Source organism: Panthera uncia, chromosome F1 (assembly GCF_023721935.1).
Source record: "Panthera uncia isolate 11264 chromosome F1, Puncia_PCG_1.0, whole genome shotgun sequence".
NCBI lineage: Eukaryota > Metazoa > Chordata > Mammalia > Carnivora > Felidae > Panthera > Panthera uncia.
The window spans coordinates 12,999,172-13,014,127 of NC_064813.1; the positions used below are offsets into that span (position 1 = coordinate 12,999,172).

Below are 14,956 nucleotides of genomic sequence, written 5' to 3' on the forward strand. Positions count from 1 at the left end.
TTTGGCTTTTACATTTAGATCTATCATCCATTTTGAGTTCTTTTTGTGTAGGCATGAGGTAAAAATATCAATTTGTATTTTTACATATGAATCTCTGTTGTCCCACTCTTATGTTTCACATCCCGCATTGTTGCAAAACAACGTGACCTGCATAATTTCTATCTCTGGGAACTTAAAGAGATTTTCTTTGTGAAGTGGATATACGATAAATTTTCGATGTTCTTCTAGTTTTATGGAAGTAGGACACTCTTATTTTTAAAAATGAGAATAATCAGAGACCCGCACCCTCGTGAGCTGTCGGAGTTGATGCGAACGTGATGGTTTTCATGATCTGTTTTACTCAGTTTCTTTTTTTATATTACACACCAAGTGATATCTATTACAAGTTCTGAGGGTTTAAAAGATGGCATTAAAGAGGTGGGAGGGGAAGAAAGCAGGAAGTTATATCAGCAGGCTTCTATCAGGTACTGATACAGATATCTGTGAACATAGGGCTGCACAGTGGGCCACCACCGGCAAGTTTGAGAATTGCACGAATGAAGTCACGTTGAGATTTGGACCCAAAACAACACTTTGACTAACAAGTACCAAGTAGATATTACCAGGCAGTGACACGGGACACACTAACTCGGTTATGATATCCATGTATACTTAAGCTTAAAAACAAAGTTCCTCTTTTTGCAGGCCCCAGTCAAGAAAGTGGAAATCCTTCCCATTTAGGAAGTCAGGGATAGTTGGGTCTCTGGGTCTGTAGACACCCTTTGATTTTACAGGCATGCTGTAACTTTTGAGTTACCTCAAGAGAGTGCACTCTGGTGGCCTTTACTAATGCAGTTCAGCAGGAACGCTCACTGCTCTGTTTGGGGAAGAGGAATCAGAGAAAGCACAGAAGTCTACCTGAAAAAAATGATAAAAAGAAAGGTCTGAGGTCTCCAGGCACGCAATGTCAAGGTTTCTTCAGTGAGTATTCATCTTTTCATAAATTTTTTTTCTTAATTTTTGACAGAGAGACAGAGACAGAATGCAAGTGGGGAGGGGCAGAGAGAGACAGGGAGACACAGAATCCACAGCAGGTTCCAGGCTCTGAGCTGTCAGCACAGAGCCCAACACAGGGCTCAAACTCACGATCTGTGAGATCACGACTTGAGCCGAAGTCAGAGCTTAACCGACTGAGCCACCCAGGTGCCCCAATGAGTCTTAATCGTTTACACCAGAATCAGTCAAAAGGCAGGTACTATATCAAGTACACATGGTTTTGATTTTGCCACAATAATATAGACTTGCTTTTTTGAGCTTCATGTGTTGACTTTGGTCTTACAGAAAGGAAAAGTAACCTTTGGCCAGTAGTGCCTTTTTCTTTGTCCGTTTGTGTCTGAGGATAGCTGAGGATCCCAGATCCAAACGTGAGACCCGCACTGAATGCTCAGCATAGAGAACCCGCCAATGTGAGGATCGACACAACTTTGCACCGAACTCATCCACCCAAGCCTCCAGTGGCCTTTGTGGCTCCAAATCCTAAAGATGTTTTTCCGCCTTTTTCTTTTGGGACCTTTAAGCACTGTCACCAGTGACTATGTAGCTCTTAAATCTCTCTTATTTCCTCTGCCGACACCGGAACCAACCCTCTTCTGTTATAGTCTCTCTCCTGGGTAACATGAGCCTTAACTGTTCTCCTTGTAATCAGTTTACCTTGTTCAATCAAGCGGCCTTGTGATCTTGTCCCCGTTTTGATTAAATGACTACATTCCCCCCCCCCCCCACACACACACGCACTTGTTCTTAAAGATGAGTAGCAAATCTTTAGGCCTCACAAGAGGACTTGCTGTGATCTGGCCTCTCTGGGCCCATGACTTAGCACGCTTTGCTCTGGCCAGAAGGCCTTCTTTCGTGTCCTGTAACACAGTGGTTCTCATTTCCGGCTTCATATTACAATTATATATGGAGCTTCAGAAACAAAAACAAAAAACTATTGCCAGGGCCATACCTCCAGAGATCTGGATTCACTGGTGTGGGGTGAGTTCTAGGCATGTGGATCTTTTGAAGGTATCCGAAGATGATTTTTAAGGCTCAGCCAGGGTTGAGAGCTACTTCTCGAAAGCATTAAACCCTTTCTCAATGCATGGATATTCATGCCCACAATTCAGATTCCTCATCTCTCTGCACTTTAGTATTTTGCTTTTGTCAAAGAAAAGAGACATTCTAGGGAGCTAGAGATGAAGGAAAAGGTGCAGACTCACATTATATTCTAGAGGACCAAGTCCTCTTGGATCCCTTTGGCCACTGCAATGTTAATGGTTGGAATGGAACCAAATGGTTCCCTTTGAGCATTCCCAGGATTGCTTGAGAATTACTAGAAGGGAGTTCAAATTCCCTCAGAATAATGATTATTATGATAATACCATTTGCCCTCGGGCTAAGGTGGCATCAGAAACACATAATGTCTGTGATTTGAAACATCTGAGGTTTAAGGAACTAGTCAAACTGGCATGACTCCAATTTTTCTGGCCAAGAATGACAACAGATATTGAACAAAAATGTCAGTGATATAAGATATATATAAAAAGCAGATGGCCAGCTTAAAGAAGAAAGCCAAAATAATAAATATGGAAGCTTAAGTCCTACCAGGCTGGTCCTAGAAGCTAGTATTATGAAATATATTACAAAGTATAGATTTCCAGGATTGTGACCATCTTATCATTTACTGTGGGTTTCCAGTGAAGAGCCATAGTGATGAAGGAGTAATTGAAAATGAGATGAAAGAGAACTTATCCATATAACAGAAGTTAAAGCCAGAATGATAGTCCTAACTCCCCAGAGGTGGCACTGAGAAATTTAGAGGGGAACTCCGGTGAGCATGTTATGTAGTCTGAATAATAACAAAGAGCCTAACTGGGGAAAGCAGGTAAAATTCCTGGCCAGTTCCTGTAACTTCCTAGGTTCACACCAGTTCAGAACCCACGTATAGATGTTAGACAAACCTATTGCTCACGGAGATGCGCACTGGCTTTGGGTATTACATTAATATCAGTGGTCCCTATAGCACAGGCAAAAGCATGTTCACGAGAAGGCAGGGGTGTGCTGTAACTCAGTTAATCAACAACAGTGTGATGTGAAGGTAATGTGAGCAGAACAATAACCTGGTGATGGAGTTGTAGTAACAAATTTGGCTCCATGAAAATAAAGAGAAGCTGGCTAACAGATGGGGAACAGAAGTCTGTGTTATTATAGATCAACTAATTGACAATGTATTACTGTGAAGCAAGCTCCAGGGTTGAGTGGAAATAGTTCACTTAAAAAGTGCTGCTCAATCCTGGATGTACTTCAGAATCACCTGGAAGCCTTGCTCTGTGTGTGTGTGTGTGTGTGTGTGTGTGTGTGTGCGTGTGTGATCTTGAATACAGACCTCTTAAATCTCTGGAGGTGTGGCCCAGGAATCAAAATTGGTTATTTTTCAGGCCCTGAGTGTACAGCCAGGGTTGAGAACCACGGATTTCAATTTGAAGTGTTACAAATTGATTTCCAAGGACTAACACCCAATTAGAAGTTTGTCTATGAGGAAAGTTCCCAGTGAGGCAATAGTCCCAGAAGAACATTGCTTATATAGTGACAGAACATGCTATTAGTCACTGCCCAGAGAAATACTAGTGTATTTCTGGCCAAATTGAAAGAAAACAGTGCCAAAGACAAAAATGTCTAATTTCAAACTAGACAAACCACCATTTATAGTTCCCATGTCACAGTGAGAGTTGTCTGCCATATAGGTTTTATGTTCTCTACGTAATGATAATGTGAAATATGCTAATAAACAACATAGCAAAGAATTATTCTCTTAAGATTGAATAAAATCACATTTGGTGTTGTTAGGAATCAACGATAGGTATGGATATAAATATTTTAGAGAAAGAAGAATAAGTCTTTTACACCACTCGGTCTCAGCACAGCCCAGGGAGGGGGGGGGTGTTAGAAAGTGTTCAGGGTGCTGTTACCCAGGAAGGTCATGGCAGGATACTTGTGCCTAGTGGGGAAATGCCAGTTTTTAGTTCCAATCCCAAACGGGAAGTTTCTTAAATGTCTTAGTTCTGGCTGATTTAACAAGATTCCATGGACTGAGTGGCTTAAACAGCGGAGGTGTCTCACAGTTCTAGAGTCTGGGAAAGCCAAGATCAGAATATGACAGACTTGGGGCACCTGGGTGGTTTAGTCGGTTGAGCGTCTGACTTCGGCTCAGGTCTTGATCTTGCAGTTGACGAGTTGGAGCCCCCTGTCGGGCTCTGTGCTGACAGCCAGAGCCTGGAGCCTATTTCAGATTCTGTGTCTCCCTCTCTCTCTGCCCCTCCCCTGCTCATGTTCTCTCTCTCTGTCTCAAAATTAAATAAACATTAAAAACAATTTTTTTAAAAAGAATACGACAGATTTAATGTCTGAGTGAGGTTGGTCCCCCTGGTTTTCAGACGGCCACCTCCCTGCATCCTCACGTGGCAGAAAGAGAGAGAAAGTGAGCTCTTTTGGATCTCTCTTATAAGGGCACGGATCCCATCTTGGAGTCCTACCCTCATGACTTCATCTGAGCCTCATTATCTCCCAAAGGCCCATTTCCAAATACCGTCGCATTGGGGATTCGAGTTTCAACATATGGTCTTGGAGGGGACACAAACTTGCAGTCCATAACATGGACTTCACAGGCATGTAGCCCTATCTACTGGATTAATTCTGACATCCCACAAAGGTAAGACACAGACCCCACAGGGTACTCAATACTGGAGTCAGAGGAACGGCACTGAGCAGACAGGACAGGGCTTTTTTCAGGGTGATAAGTAGTCAGTGGCAGGTGTTTGCCTATGCATTAGAGAGAATAAATACCCTCAGAAATAGCATTATTTTACAGCAGCACCTAAAAAAGAACGTTGAGTTGTTTCAGAAGTACAGGCTGGGAATTTCCGGAAACAGCACTATTGGTTCCGATGCAAGAAGTGACATTGCCACAGAGGCTTGTATGAACAAGATAAGGATGCACGCAAGAAAAGAGATACTCCTCCACCAGACTTGCCTCAGGTCTCCAGTTTCTTCAATAAAGATCTGGAAAGTCTGCATAGGATCTCACTGATTATAATTGATAAGTTTAAATCACTGTACATTAACCTATAACATGGTTCTCACTCTATAGCAGAAGATATTCTTCAGTAAGTCCTGATTTAAATCATCCTGCTGGTATTTTTATCAAGAGACCCCACACCGAGTAGACTGTACTTAACAGTTACGGTGTCGTCGAGGGCATCCTCGACAACATTTTGTCCAGAAATGCTACTTATAGAAGCATGGTGGTTGGCTGTAAAAGGCCACCATTTAGGCCAAGATGCTATCATGAGTTTAAATTAATTTGGTCTCAACACCATGAACTCTTGGACTTCTAGTCCCGTCCAGTTTGGTCCGTTGCTCTCGGTGAAGGGGAGAACTACGTGTGATGCCTCAAGGGCTGCCATCATTTATTCTTTTCTTTTTTCCAGGAGCACATAGCTACCAGCCTATGGGATGTATACTCAGGCCTGTTCGGTGATCAAGCCATGATCCTCGCCGTGAACTCCAGGTACAAGAAGCTATAATGCTCTCGCATTTCACTGACTGAATATCTTTAAAACACAATAGAGAAAACTCACACTTGTGAAAAACAGAAAATTACTCCAAATCCTACCATCCTAACTCAGCAGCTGTTATTTCTTTCTTTCTCATGTTCTTCCTCAATTCTTCTGTCTTGCATGGATAAACAGACAGTCTAATTATTGTAGAAAAATAAGCAGATTGTAGAGGGGAGGAGCCAAGATGGCGGAACAGCATGGAAGTTTTTGTGTGTCTCACGTCCATGAAATACAGCCAGACCAACACTAAACCGTCCTGCACACCTAGAAAACTGATCTGAGGATTCACACAACAATCTGCACCACCTGAGCCACAGAACTCAGCAGGTACACGGCGCGGAGAGGTGAACTGGGGGAGAGAGAAGCCACAAACAGCAAGGAGCCACTTTTGTGTGCGGAGAGAGGATGGAGACAGGGGGGAGAATATGGGAAAAGCACCCCTCCAAAAGCAGCTGGAGAGAAAGTGGAAAAGTGGAAACACCCACAGGGACTGAACTAAAAAGGGAGAAAGGAGAAAGGAGAGGGTTTAAATTCCCTTAAGAGTATAAACAGGGGGAGCAGAGGCTGAAACTCCGCAGCTCCATACCTGGCGGCGTTCGGGTGGGAAGGGCGAATCCCCAGGAGCAGAGTGGGGTCCGGGGGGCTTCGGGCCACACGGGAGAGGCGGTTCCCCCGCTGGGAGGACAGCTGGTAGAGGCGGCGTGGCCCCCGCACAGGCAAAGACCCCGGCGGACCTGGGACAGCGGCCACATTCGCTGGTGCTGGAACAAGGTCGCTGGGGGCGGAGCCCGGTGGCAGATGCGTGTTGTGATTTTCCATAATCCCTGAAACGCCACTGCTACACGATCGTGCGAACTTTCTCTGGGGCGGGCTGGCCCCCCGGCTGCAGTCTCGGGGTGTCGGCAGCAGCATGGTCCCGCGAACGTTCCCGGGTGCGGCCGGCACCCGGCCATTGCTTGGTGAGACCCTCCGCAGGGGGGCAGAAGGGGTCAGAGCTGCGGTCCCTCAGAAGTAAGGGGTCGGGAGAGACAGCCGCATCTGAGATAAAACTCAGGAGGGAGGAGCTGCCTGGGGCTTGGTCACGGACAGTGTAAGAGCGGGGAGTGGGCGGAAGCCGAAGACAGAAGACAGGTGCGTGATTGCTGATCAGGGAGAACAGAGTTCCGATATTAGAGAGCGGGTAACGGGGTGACACCATTTTCACCGTCCCGCGCATGCGCGCGAGCTTACACACACCTGCAGCGCCACAACAACCCACCCCAGTAAGCTAGCTGCGCCATCTAGTGGACAACGGAGTCGTTACACTAAGCCCCGCCCAAAGGGCCAACCTCCCTCTTCAGGACACAAGTCTCTCTGCCTGCTTAGTTTATGGACTATAAAGCCCTTCATAGTTTCACTTCTAGGGGAAAACAAAGTAATTTCAGTCGTATTTCAGTCTGTTTGCTGGTCCATCTATTCAATTTTCTTTCTTTTTTTTTCTTTTTTCTCTTTTTCATTTCTTTTCTTTTTCTTGAATACAGACAGAGAAAAAATTCATTTTTATTTTCAGTTTGTATTAAAAATATTTTTTTTTAATTTTTTTCTACTGTATTTTTTACTTTTGTGTAAGTTTTTTTAAATTCTATTTTAGTTCCATCGTTTCATTTTTGTCTACTTCAGTGTATTCATTTTTTCAAATTTTCAAAAGATTTCCTTTTTTTTTCTTTCTCCTTTTTTCTCTAATCTATCAAGCCCCTTTCAACACACACACCAAAACACACCCAGGATCTAGCATCATTTATTTGATTTTTGTGTGTGTGTTTGTTTTTAATTTTTTAATTTTAATATATTTTTAAAATTTTAATATATTTTTAATGTTAATTTTTTTTACCTCATTAATTCCTTTTCTCCCTTCAAAATGATGAAATTTGAAGGGAGAAAAGGGAGAAAATGAGTCACTGATTTCTCTTAATTCTTAAATTATGCTCCTTTGCCTTAATCTCCCTCTTTTATTCTGCTTCATTATTCTCCATAAGTTTGTCTATATCGCTGATTCTCTGTCCTGCCTCATCCATCCTTGCCACCGCAGCATCCATTTGAGATTTCAGCTCAGTTATAGCATTTTTTTAATTTCATACTGACTAGCTTTTACTTCTTTTCTCCCATCAAATTCCTTTTTCTCCCTTCAAAATGATGAAATGAAGGAATTCACCACAAAAGAAAGAGCAGGAAGAAATGACAGCCAGGGACTTAACTAACACTTGCTTGTATAAGCAAGATGTCTGAATCAGAATTTAGAATCATGATAATAAGAATACTAGCTGAAGTTGAAAATAGATTAGAATCCCCTTCTGCAGAGATAAAAGAAGTAAAATCTAGTCAGGATGAAATTAAAAAATGGTATAATTGAGCTCAAATCTCACATGGATGCCGTGGTGGCAAGGATGGATGAGGCAGGACAGAGAATCAGCGATTTAGACAAACTTATGGAGAATAATGAAGCAGAAAAAAAGAGGGAGATTAAGGCAAAGGAGCACAATTTAAGAATTAAGAGAAATCAGTGACTCATTAAAAAGGAAGAACATCAGAATAGAGGTCCCAAAAGAGAAAGAGAGAGAAATAGGGACAGAAGGGTTATGTGAGCAAATCATAGCAGAAAACTTTCCTAACCTGGGGAAAGACACAGACATCAAAATCCAGGAAGCACAGAGAACTCCCATTAGATTCAACAAAAACCGACCATCAACAAGGCATATCATAGTCAAATTCACAAAATACTCAGGCAAGGAGAGAATCATGAAAGCAGCAAGGGGAAAAAAATCCTTAACCCACCAGGGAAGACAGATCAGGTTTGCAGCAGACCTATCCACAGAAACTTGGCAGGCCAGAAAGGAGTGGCAGGATATATTCAATGTGCTGAATCAGAAAAATATGTAGCCAAGAATTCTTTACCCAGCAGGCTGTCATTCAAAATAGAAGGAGAGATAAAGAGTTTCCCAGACAAACAAAAATTAAAGGAGTTTATGACCACTAAACCAGGCTTGCAAGAAATTTTAAGGGGGACTCTCTGAGGGGAGAAAAGAGGAAAAATAAATGAATAAATAAATAAATAAATAAATACTAAAAGCAACAAAGACTAGAAAGGACCAGAGAACACCACCAGAAACTCCGCCTCTACAAGCAACATAATGGCAATAAATTCATATCTTTCAGTACTCACTCTAAACATCAATGGACTAAATGTTCCAATCAAAAGACATAGGGTAACAGAATGGATAAGAAAACAAGATCCATCTATATGCTCTTTACAAGAGACCCACTTTAGACCTAAAGACACCTTCAGATTGAAAGTAAGGGAATGGAGAACCATCTATCATGCTAATGGTCACCAAAAGAAAGCTGGAGTAGCCATACTTACATCAGACAATCTAGACTTTAAAATAAAGACTGTATCAAGAGATGCAGAAGGGCATTATATCATAATCAAGGGGTCTATCCACCAAGAAGACCTAACAATTGTAAATATTTATGCGCCAAATGTGAGAGCACCCAAATATATAAATCAATTAATCACAAACATAAAGAAACTCATTGATAGTAATACCATAATAGTAGAGGACTTCAACACCCCACTCACAGCAATGGACAGTTCATCTAATAAAAAAATTAACAAGGAAGCAATGGCTTTGAATGACACACTGGACCAGATGGACTTAACAGATATATTCAGAGCATTTCATCCTAAAGCAGCAGAATATACATTCTTCTCCAGTGCACATGGAACATTCTCCAGAATAGACCACATACTTGGACACAAATCAGCCCTCAACAAGTACAAAAAGATCGAGATCATACCATGCATATTTTCAGACAACAACGGTATGAAACTTAAAATCAACCACAAGAAACAATTTGGAAAGGTAACAAATACTTGGAGAGTAAATACCATCCTACTAAAGAATGAATGGGCTAACCAAGAAGTTAAAGAGGAAATTAAAAATTTCATAAAGCCAATGAAAATGATAACACCACAATCCAAAATCTCTGGGATGCAGGAAAGGCTGTCATAAGAGGAAAGTATATAGCAATCCAGGCCTTCCTAAAGAAGGAAGAAAGACCTCAGATACACAACCTAACCTTACGTCTTAAGGAGCTGGAAAAAGAACAGCAAATAAAACCCAAAACCAGCAGAAGACATGAAACAATAAAGATTAGAGTAGAAATTAATGCTATTGAAACCAAAAAAGAAGAAGAAAAAAAAAAAAAAAACAGTAGAACAGATCAATGAAACCAGAAGCTGGTTCCTTGAAAGAATTAACAAAATTGATAAACCACTAGCCAGTTTGATCAAAAAGAAAAAGGAAAGGACCCATATAAATAAAATCAAGAATGAAAGAGGAGAGATCACAACCAACACAGAAGAAATAAAAACAATAAGAGAACATTATGAGCAATTATATGACAATAAAATGGGCAATCTGGAAGAAATGGAAAAATTCCTAGACACATATACACTATCAAAACTCAAACAGGAAGAAATGGAAAATTTGAACAGACCCATAACCAGTAAAGAAATCGAATTAGTAATCAAAAATCTCCCAAAAAACAACAGTCCAGGGCCAGATGGCTTTCCAGGGGAATCCTATCAAACACATAGGGAAGAGTTAACACCTACTCTCTTGAAGATGTTCCAAAAAATAGAAATGGAAAGAAAACTTCTAAACTCTTTCTACGAAGCTAGTATTACCTTGATCCCAAAACCAGCCAGAGACCCCACTAAAAGGAGAACTATAGACCAATTTCTCTGATGAACATGGATGCAAAAATCCTCAACAAGATATTAGCTAACCAGATCCAACAATACATTAAAAAATTTATTCACCATGACCAAGTGGGATTTATACCTGGGATGCAGGGCTGATTCAATATCTGCAAAACAATCAATGTGATTCATCACATCAATAAAAGAAAGGACAAGAACCCTCTCAACAGATGCAGAGAAAGCATTTGGGAAAATACAGCATCCTTTATTGATAAAAACCCTCCAGAAAGTAGGGATAGAAGGATCATACCTCAAGATCATAAAAGCCATATATGAAAGACCCAATGCTAATATCATCCTCAATGGGGAAAAACTGAAAGCTTTCCCCCTAAGGTCAGGAACAAGACAGGGATGTCCACTCTCGCCACTGTTATTCAACAGAGTATTGGAAGTCTTAGCCTCTGCAATCAGACAACACAAAGAAATAAAAGGCATCCAAATTGTCCAGAAGGAGGTCAAACTTTCACTTTTGGCAAATGACATGATACTCTATATGGAAAACCCAAAAGATTCCACCAAAAAACTTCTAGAACTGATTCATGAGTTCAGCAAAGTTGCAGGATATAAAATCAATGCACAGAAATCGATTGCATTCTTATACACCAACAATGAAGTGACAAAAAGAGAAATGAAGGAATCGATCCCATTTATAATTGCACCAAAAACCGTAAAATACCTAGGAATAAATCTAACCAAAGAGGTGAAAAATCTATACACTGAAAACTATAGAAAGCTTATGAAAGAAATTGAAGAAGACACACACACACACACACACACACAAACAACAACAACAACAAAAAAATGGAAAAAGATTCCATGCTCCTGGATAGGAAGAACAAATATTGTTAAAATGTCGATACTACCCAAAGCAATCTACATATTCAATGCAATCCCTATCAAAATAACACCAGCATTCTTCAAAGCGCTAGAACAAATAATCCTAAAATTTGTAGGGAACCAGAAAAGACCCCGAGTGGCCAAAGCAATCCTGAAAAAGAAAACCAAGGCAGGAGGCATCACAATCCCGGACTTCAAGCTAAACTACAAAGTTGTAATCATCAAGACAGTATGGTACTGTCACAAACGCAGACACTCAGATCAATGGAACACAATAGAGAACCCAGAAATGGACCCACAAATGTGTGGCCAACTAATCTTTGACAAAGCAGGAAAGAATATCCAAAGGAATAAAGACAGTCTCTTCAGCAAGTGGTGCTGGGAAAACTGGACAGTGACATGCAGAGAAATGAAACTGGACCACTTTCTTATACCCTACACAAAAATACACTCAAAATGGATGAAAGGCCTAAATGTAAGACAGGAAGCCATCAAAATCCTCAAGGAGAAAGCAGGCAAAAACCTCTTTGATCTTGGCCACAGCAACTTCTTATCAACACGTCTCTGGAGACAAGGGAAACAAAAGCAAAAATTAACTATTAGGACCTCATCAAAATAAAAAGCTTCTGCACAGTGAAGGAAACAATCAGAAAAACTAAAAGATAACTGACAGAATGGGAGAAGATATTTGGAAACGATATATCAGATAAAGGGTTAGTATCCAAAATCGATAAAGAACTTATCAAACTCAACACCCCCCACAAAACAAATAACTCAGTGAAGAAATGGGCAAAAGGCATGAATAGACATTTCTCCAAAGAAGACATCCAGATGGCTAACCGACACATGCAAAGATGCTCAACTTCACTCATCATCAGGGAAATACAAATCAAAATCATAACGAGGTACCACCTCACGAACCTGTCAGAATGGCTAATATTAACAACTCAGGCAACAACAGCTGTTGGCGAGGATGCAGAGAAAGAGGATCTCTTTGGCACTGCTGGTGGGAATGCAAGCTGGTGCAGCCACTCTGGAAAACAGTATGGAGATTCCTCAAAAAATTAGGGGCACCTGGGTGGCTCAGTCAGTTGAGCAACCGACTTCGGCTCAGGTCGTGATCTCACGGTTTGTGAGTTCGAGCCCCGCGTTGGGCTCTGTGCTGACAGTTCAGAACCTGGAGCCTGCTTCGGATTCTGTGTCTCCGTCTCTCTCTGCCCCTCCCCTGCTCATGCTCTGTCTCTCTCTCTGTCAAAAGTAAATAAACATTAAAAAAAAAAAAAGTTTAAAAAAAATTAAAAATAGAACTACCCTACAACCAAGCAATTGTACTAAGTATTTATCCAAGGGATACAGGTATGCTGCTTCGAAGGGACACATGCACCCCCATGTTTATAGCAGCACTATCAACAATAGCCAAAGTATGGCAAGAGCCCAAATGTCAATCAATAGATGAATGGATAAAGAAGATGTGGCATGCATATATATATATATATATATATATATATATACACACACACACACACACAATGGAGTATTACTCAGCAATCAAAAAGAATGAAATCTTGCCATTTGCAACTATGTGAATGGAACTGGAGGGTATTATGCTAAATGAAATTAGTCAGAGAAAGACAAAAATCATATGACTTCACTCATATGAGGACTTTAAGATACAAAACAGATGAACATAAGGAAAGGGAAGCAAAAATAATATAAAAACAGCGAGGGGAGCAAAACATAAGATACTTAAATATGGAGAACAAACAGAGGGTTGCTGGAGGGCTTGTGGGAGGGGGATGGGCTAAATGGGTAAGGGGCATTAAGGAATTTACTCCTGAAATCATTGTTGCACTATATGCTAACTAATTTGGATGTAAATTAAAAAAAAATAAAATTAAAAAAAATTTTTAATAAGCAGATTGTACAATTCAATTTTCTGTAATATTTTTCCTTTTGGCACTATGTCTTAAGTTTATTTTTTCTGCCTAATCATATTTTCATTTTAATGGCACTAGAATATTCCCAAATTTTGAAATTTTCTAAATTACATTTTATTTTACCAATATTATGATAATCATCTTTGTATATAAAAGATCGTATCTTCTCTGTTTTTTTTTAAAATAGCCTTCTGAGGGTGAGGTTACTGATTTAGATGATAGGTAACTACAAAAATGCCCTTTGGCTGGGGACCCTAATTAGTTGACAATCCCAGCTGCTGTCTATGTGGATTCATCAGCACATTTGTCCAGGCAACATGGTGGGCGAGTCAATTCTGATGAGTGTTTTTGAATTGAGGAAACCCATCCACCTTGCTGAAGCCTTTTTGGAACTTGCTGTAGTCTCAGCTACTTTCTACCCAAACGTACGTTCCTTCCTTCCTTCCTTCCTTCCTTCCTTCCTTCCTTCCTTCCTTCTCTCTCTTAGAAATCTCAGGCATCTCTAATCCTGTTTTGGTGTCTGCTTCCCCTGGACCCAAACTAACACAGATGGGATGAAAAGTTTCTTAGAGCTTTTCATAAGGAGTCAGTCTGCTGTCCAGAAAACCCTCACTAATAATGGCTCTTCAAAGCCTAGCCACAAGAAGATACAGATATATAAATACATTTTTATACTTTACTGATTTAATAGGTTCAAAATTATACCTCATTATTATTTTAATTTGTATTCCTTTCAAAAAAGCAAGACTCAATATTTTCTGTATGTTTATATATTTATAAATTTTCTCATGTGAGAATTTTCTCATTATCTTTGTCACTTCATTAGGGTTTTAGTGGTGGTATATATTTAGTAAGCTTCTCATGGTATTTTTATGGTTTTAAAATTTTTTATTCTTTTTTATCTTGTTAGAATTGATTTTATAGTCATAGCTGTATTTTTGTTCATGTTTTATGTGATATCTGGTATAAAATTAATTCTCCATTGCACTTTAATATTATGTTCACTTTCTCCTAGTTTTCTGTGATTCGATTTTTGTTACCCTCCAGTCTATAATAGATATTTTTATGTATGAACTACTTTAAAATATCTTTCCAATTCCATAATACAGACCGGAAGTCAACAAACTATGGTCTATGAACTAAATCCTGCTGTTTTCCGCAGCCTCCTGGTTTTGTACATTCTGAGAGAAAAGAATGTCTTTTACGTTTTTAAATAGTTGGAGGGGGTTTAAAAGAGGAAGACTATCTCATAACATGTAAATGCTATATGAAATTCAAATTTCAGGGTCCATAGAGGAAGTTTTGTTGAACACAGCTACGTTTATATATTCACGTATTGTCTATGACTCCTTTTACATCACAATGACAAAACTAAGTAGACATAGACAATTTGGCCAGCAAAGCCTAACATACTTCTTATCTGGGCAGTTACAGACAATGTTGGCTGACCCCAATACAGATAACACTTATTTAAAATGCCTCATTTCCGGAAGGAAAAAAAAAAAAAGAGGTCAGAGTGGGAGAGAGCCAAAGCATAAGAGACTCTTAAAAACTGAGAACAAACTGAGGGTTGATGGGGGGTGGGAGGGAGGGAAGGGTGGGTGATGGGTATTGAGGAGGGCACCTGTTGGGATGAGCACTGGGTGTTGTATGGAAACCAATTTGACAATAAATTTCATATATTGGAAAAAAAAAAGACTAAGAGACAGAAAACACACATTCAATGTGCTTATTAGCATCATGAAAAA

At 40.2% G+C, this 14,956-nt stretch overlaps 1 protein-coding gene across 1 annotated transcript in view; it reads left to right on the forward strand.

Annotated features, from left to right (window-relative positions):
• The window catches only part of MROH9 (maestro heat like repeat family member 9), an 89,089-nt gene that overhangs the window by 10,382 nt on the left and 63,751 nt on the right, over window positions 1–14,956 (forward strand). Inside the window, exon 4 of the mRNA XM_049633924.1 lies at window positions 5,505–5,584. Coding sequence (XP_049489881.1) covers window positions 5,505–5,584 — 80 coding nt within the window. The remainder of the gene's footprint in view (window positions 1–5,504; window positions 5,585–14,956) is intronic.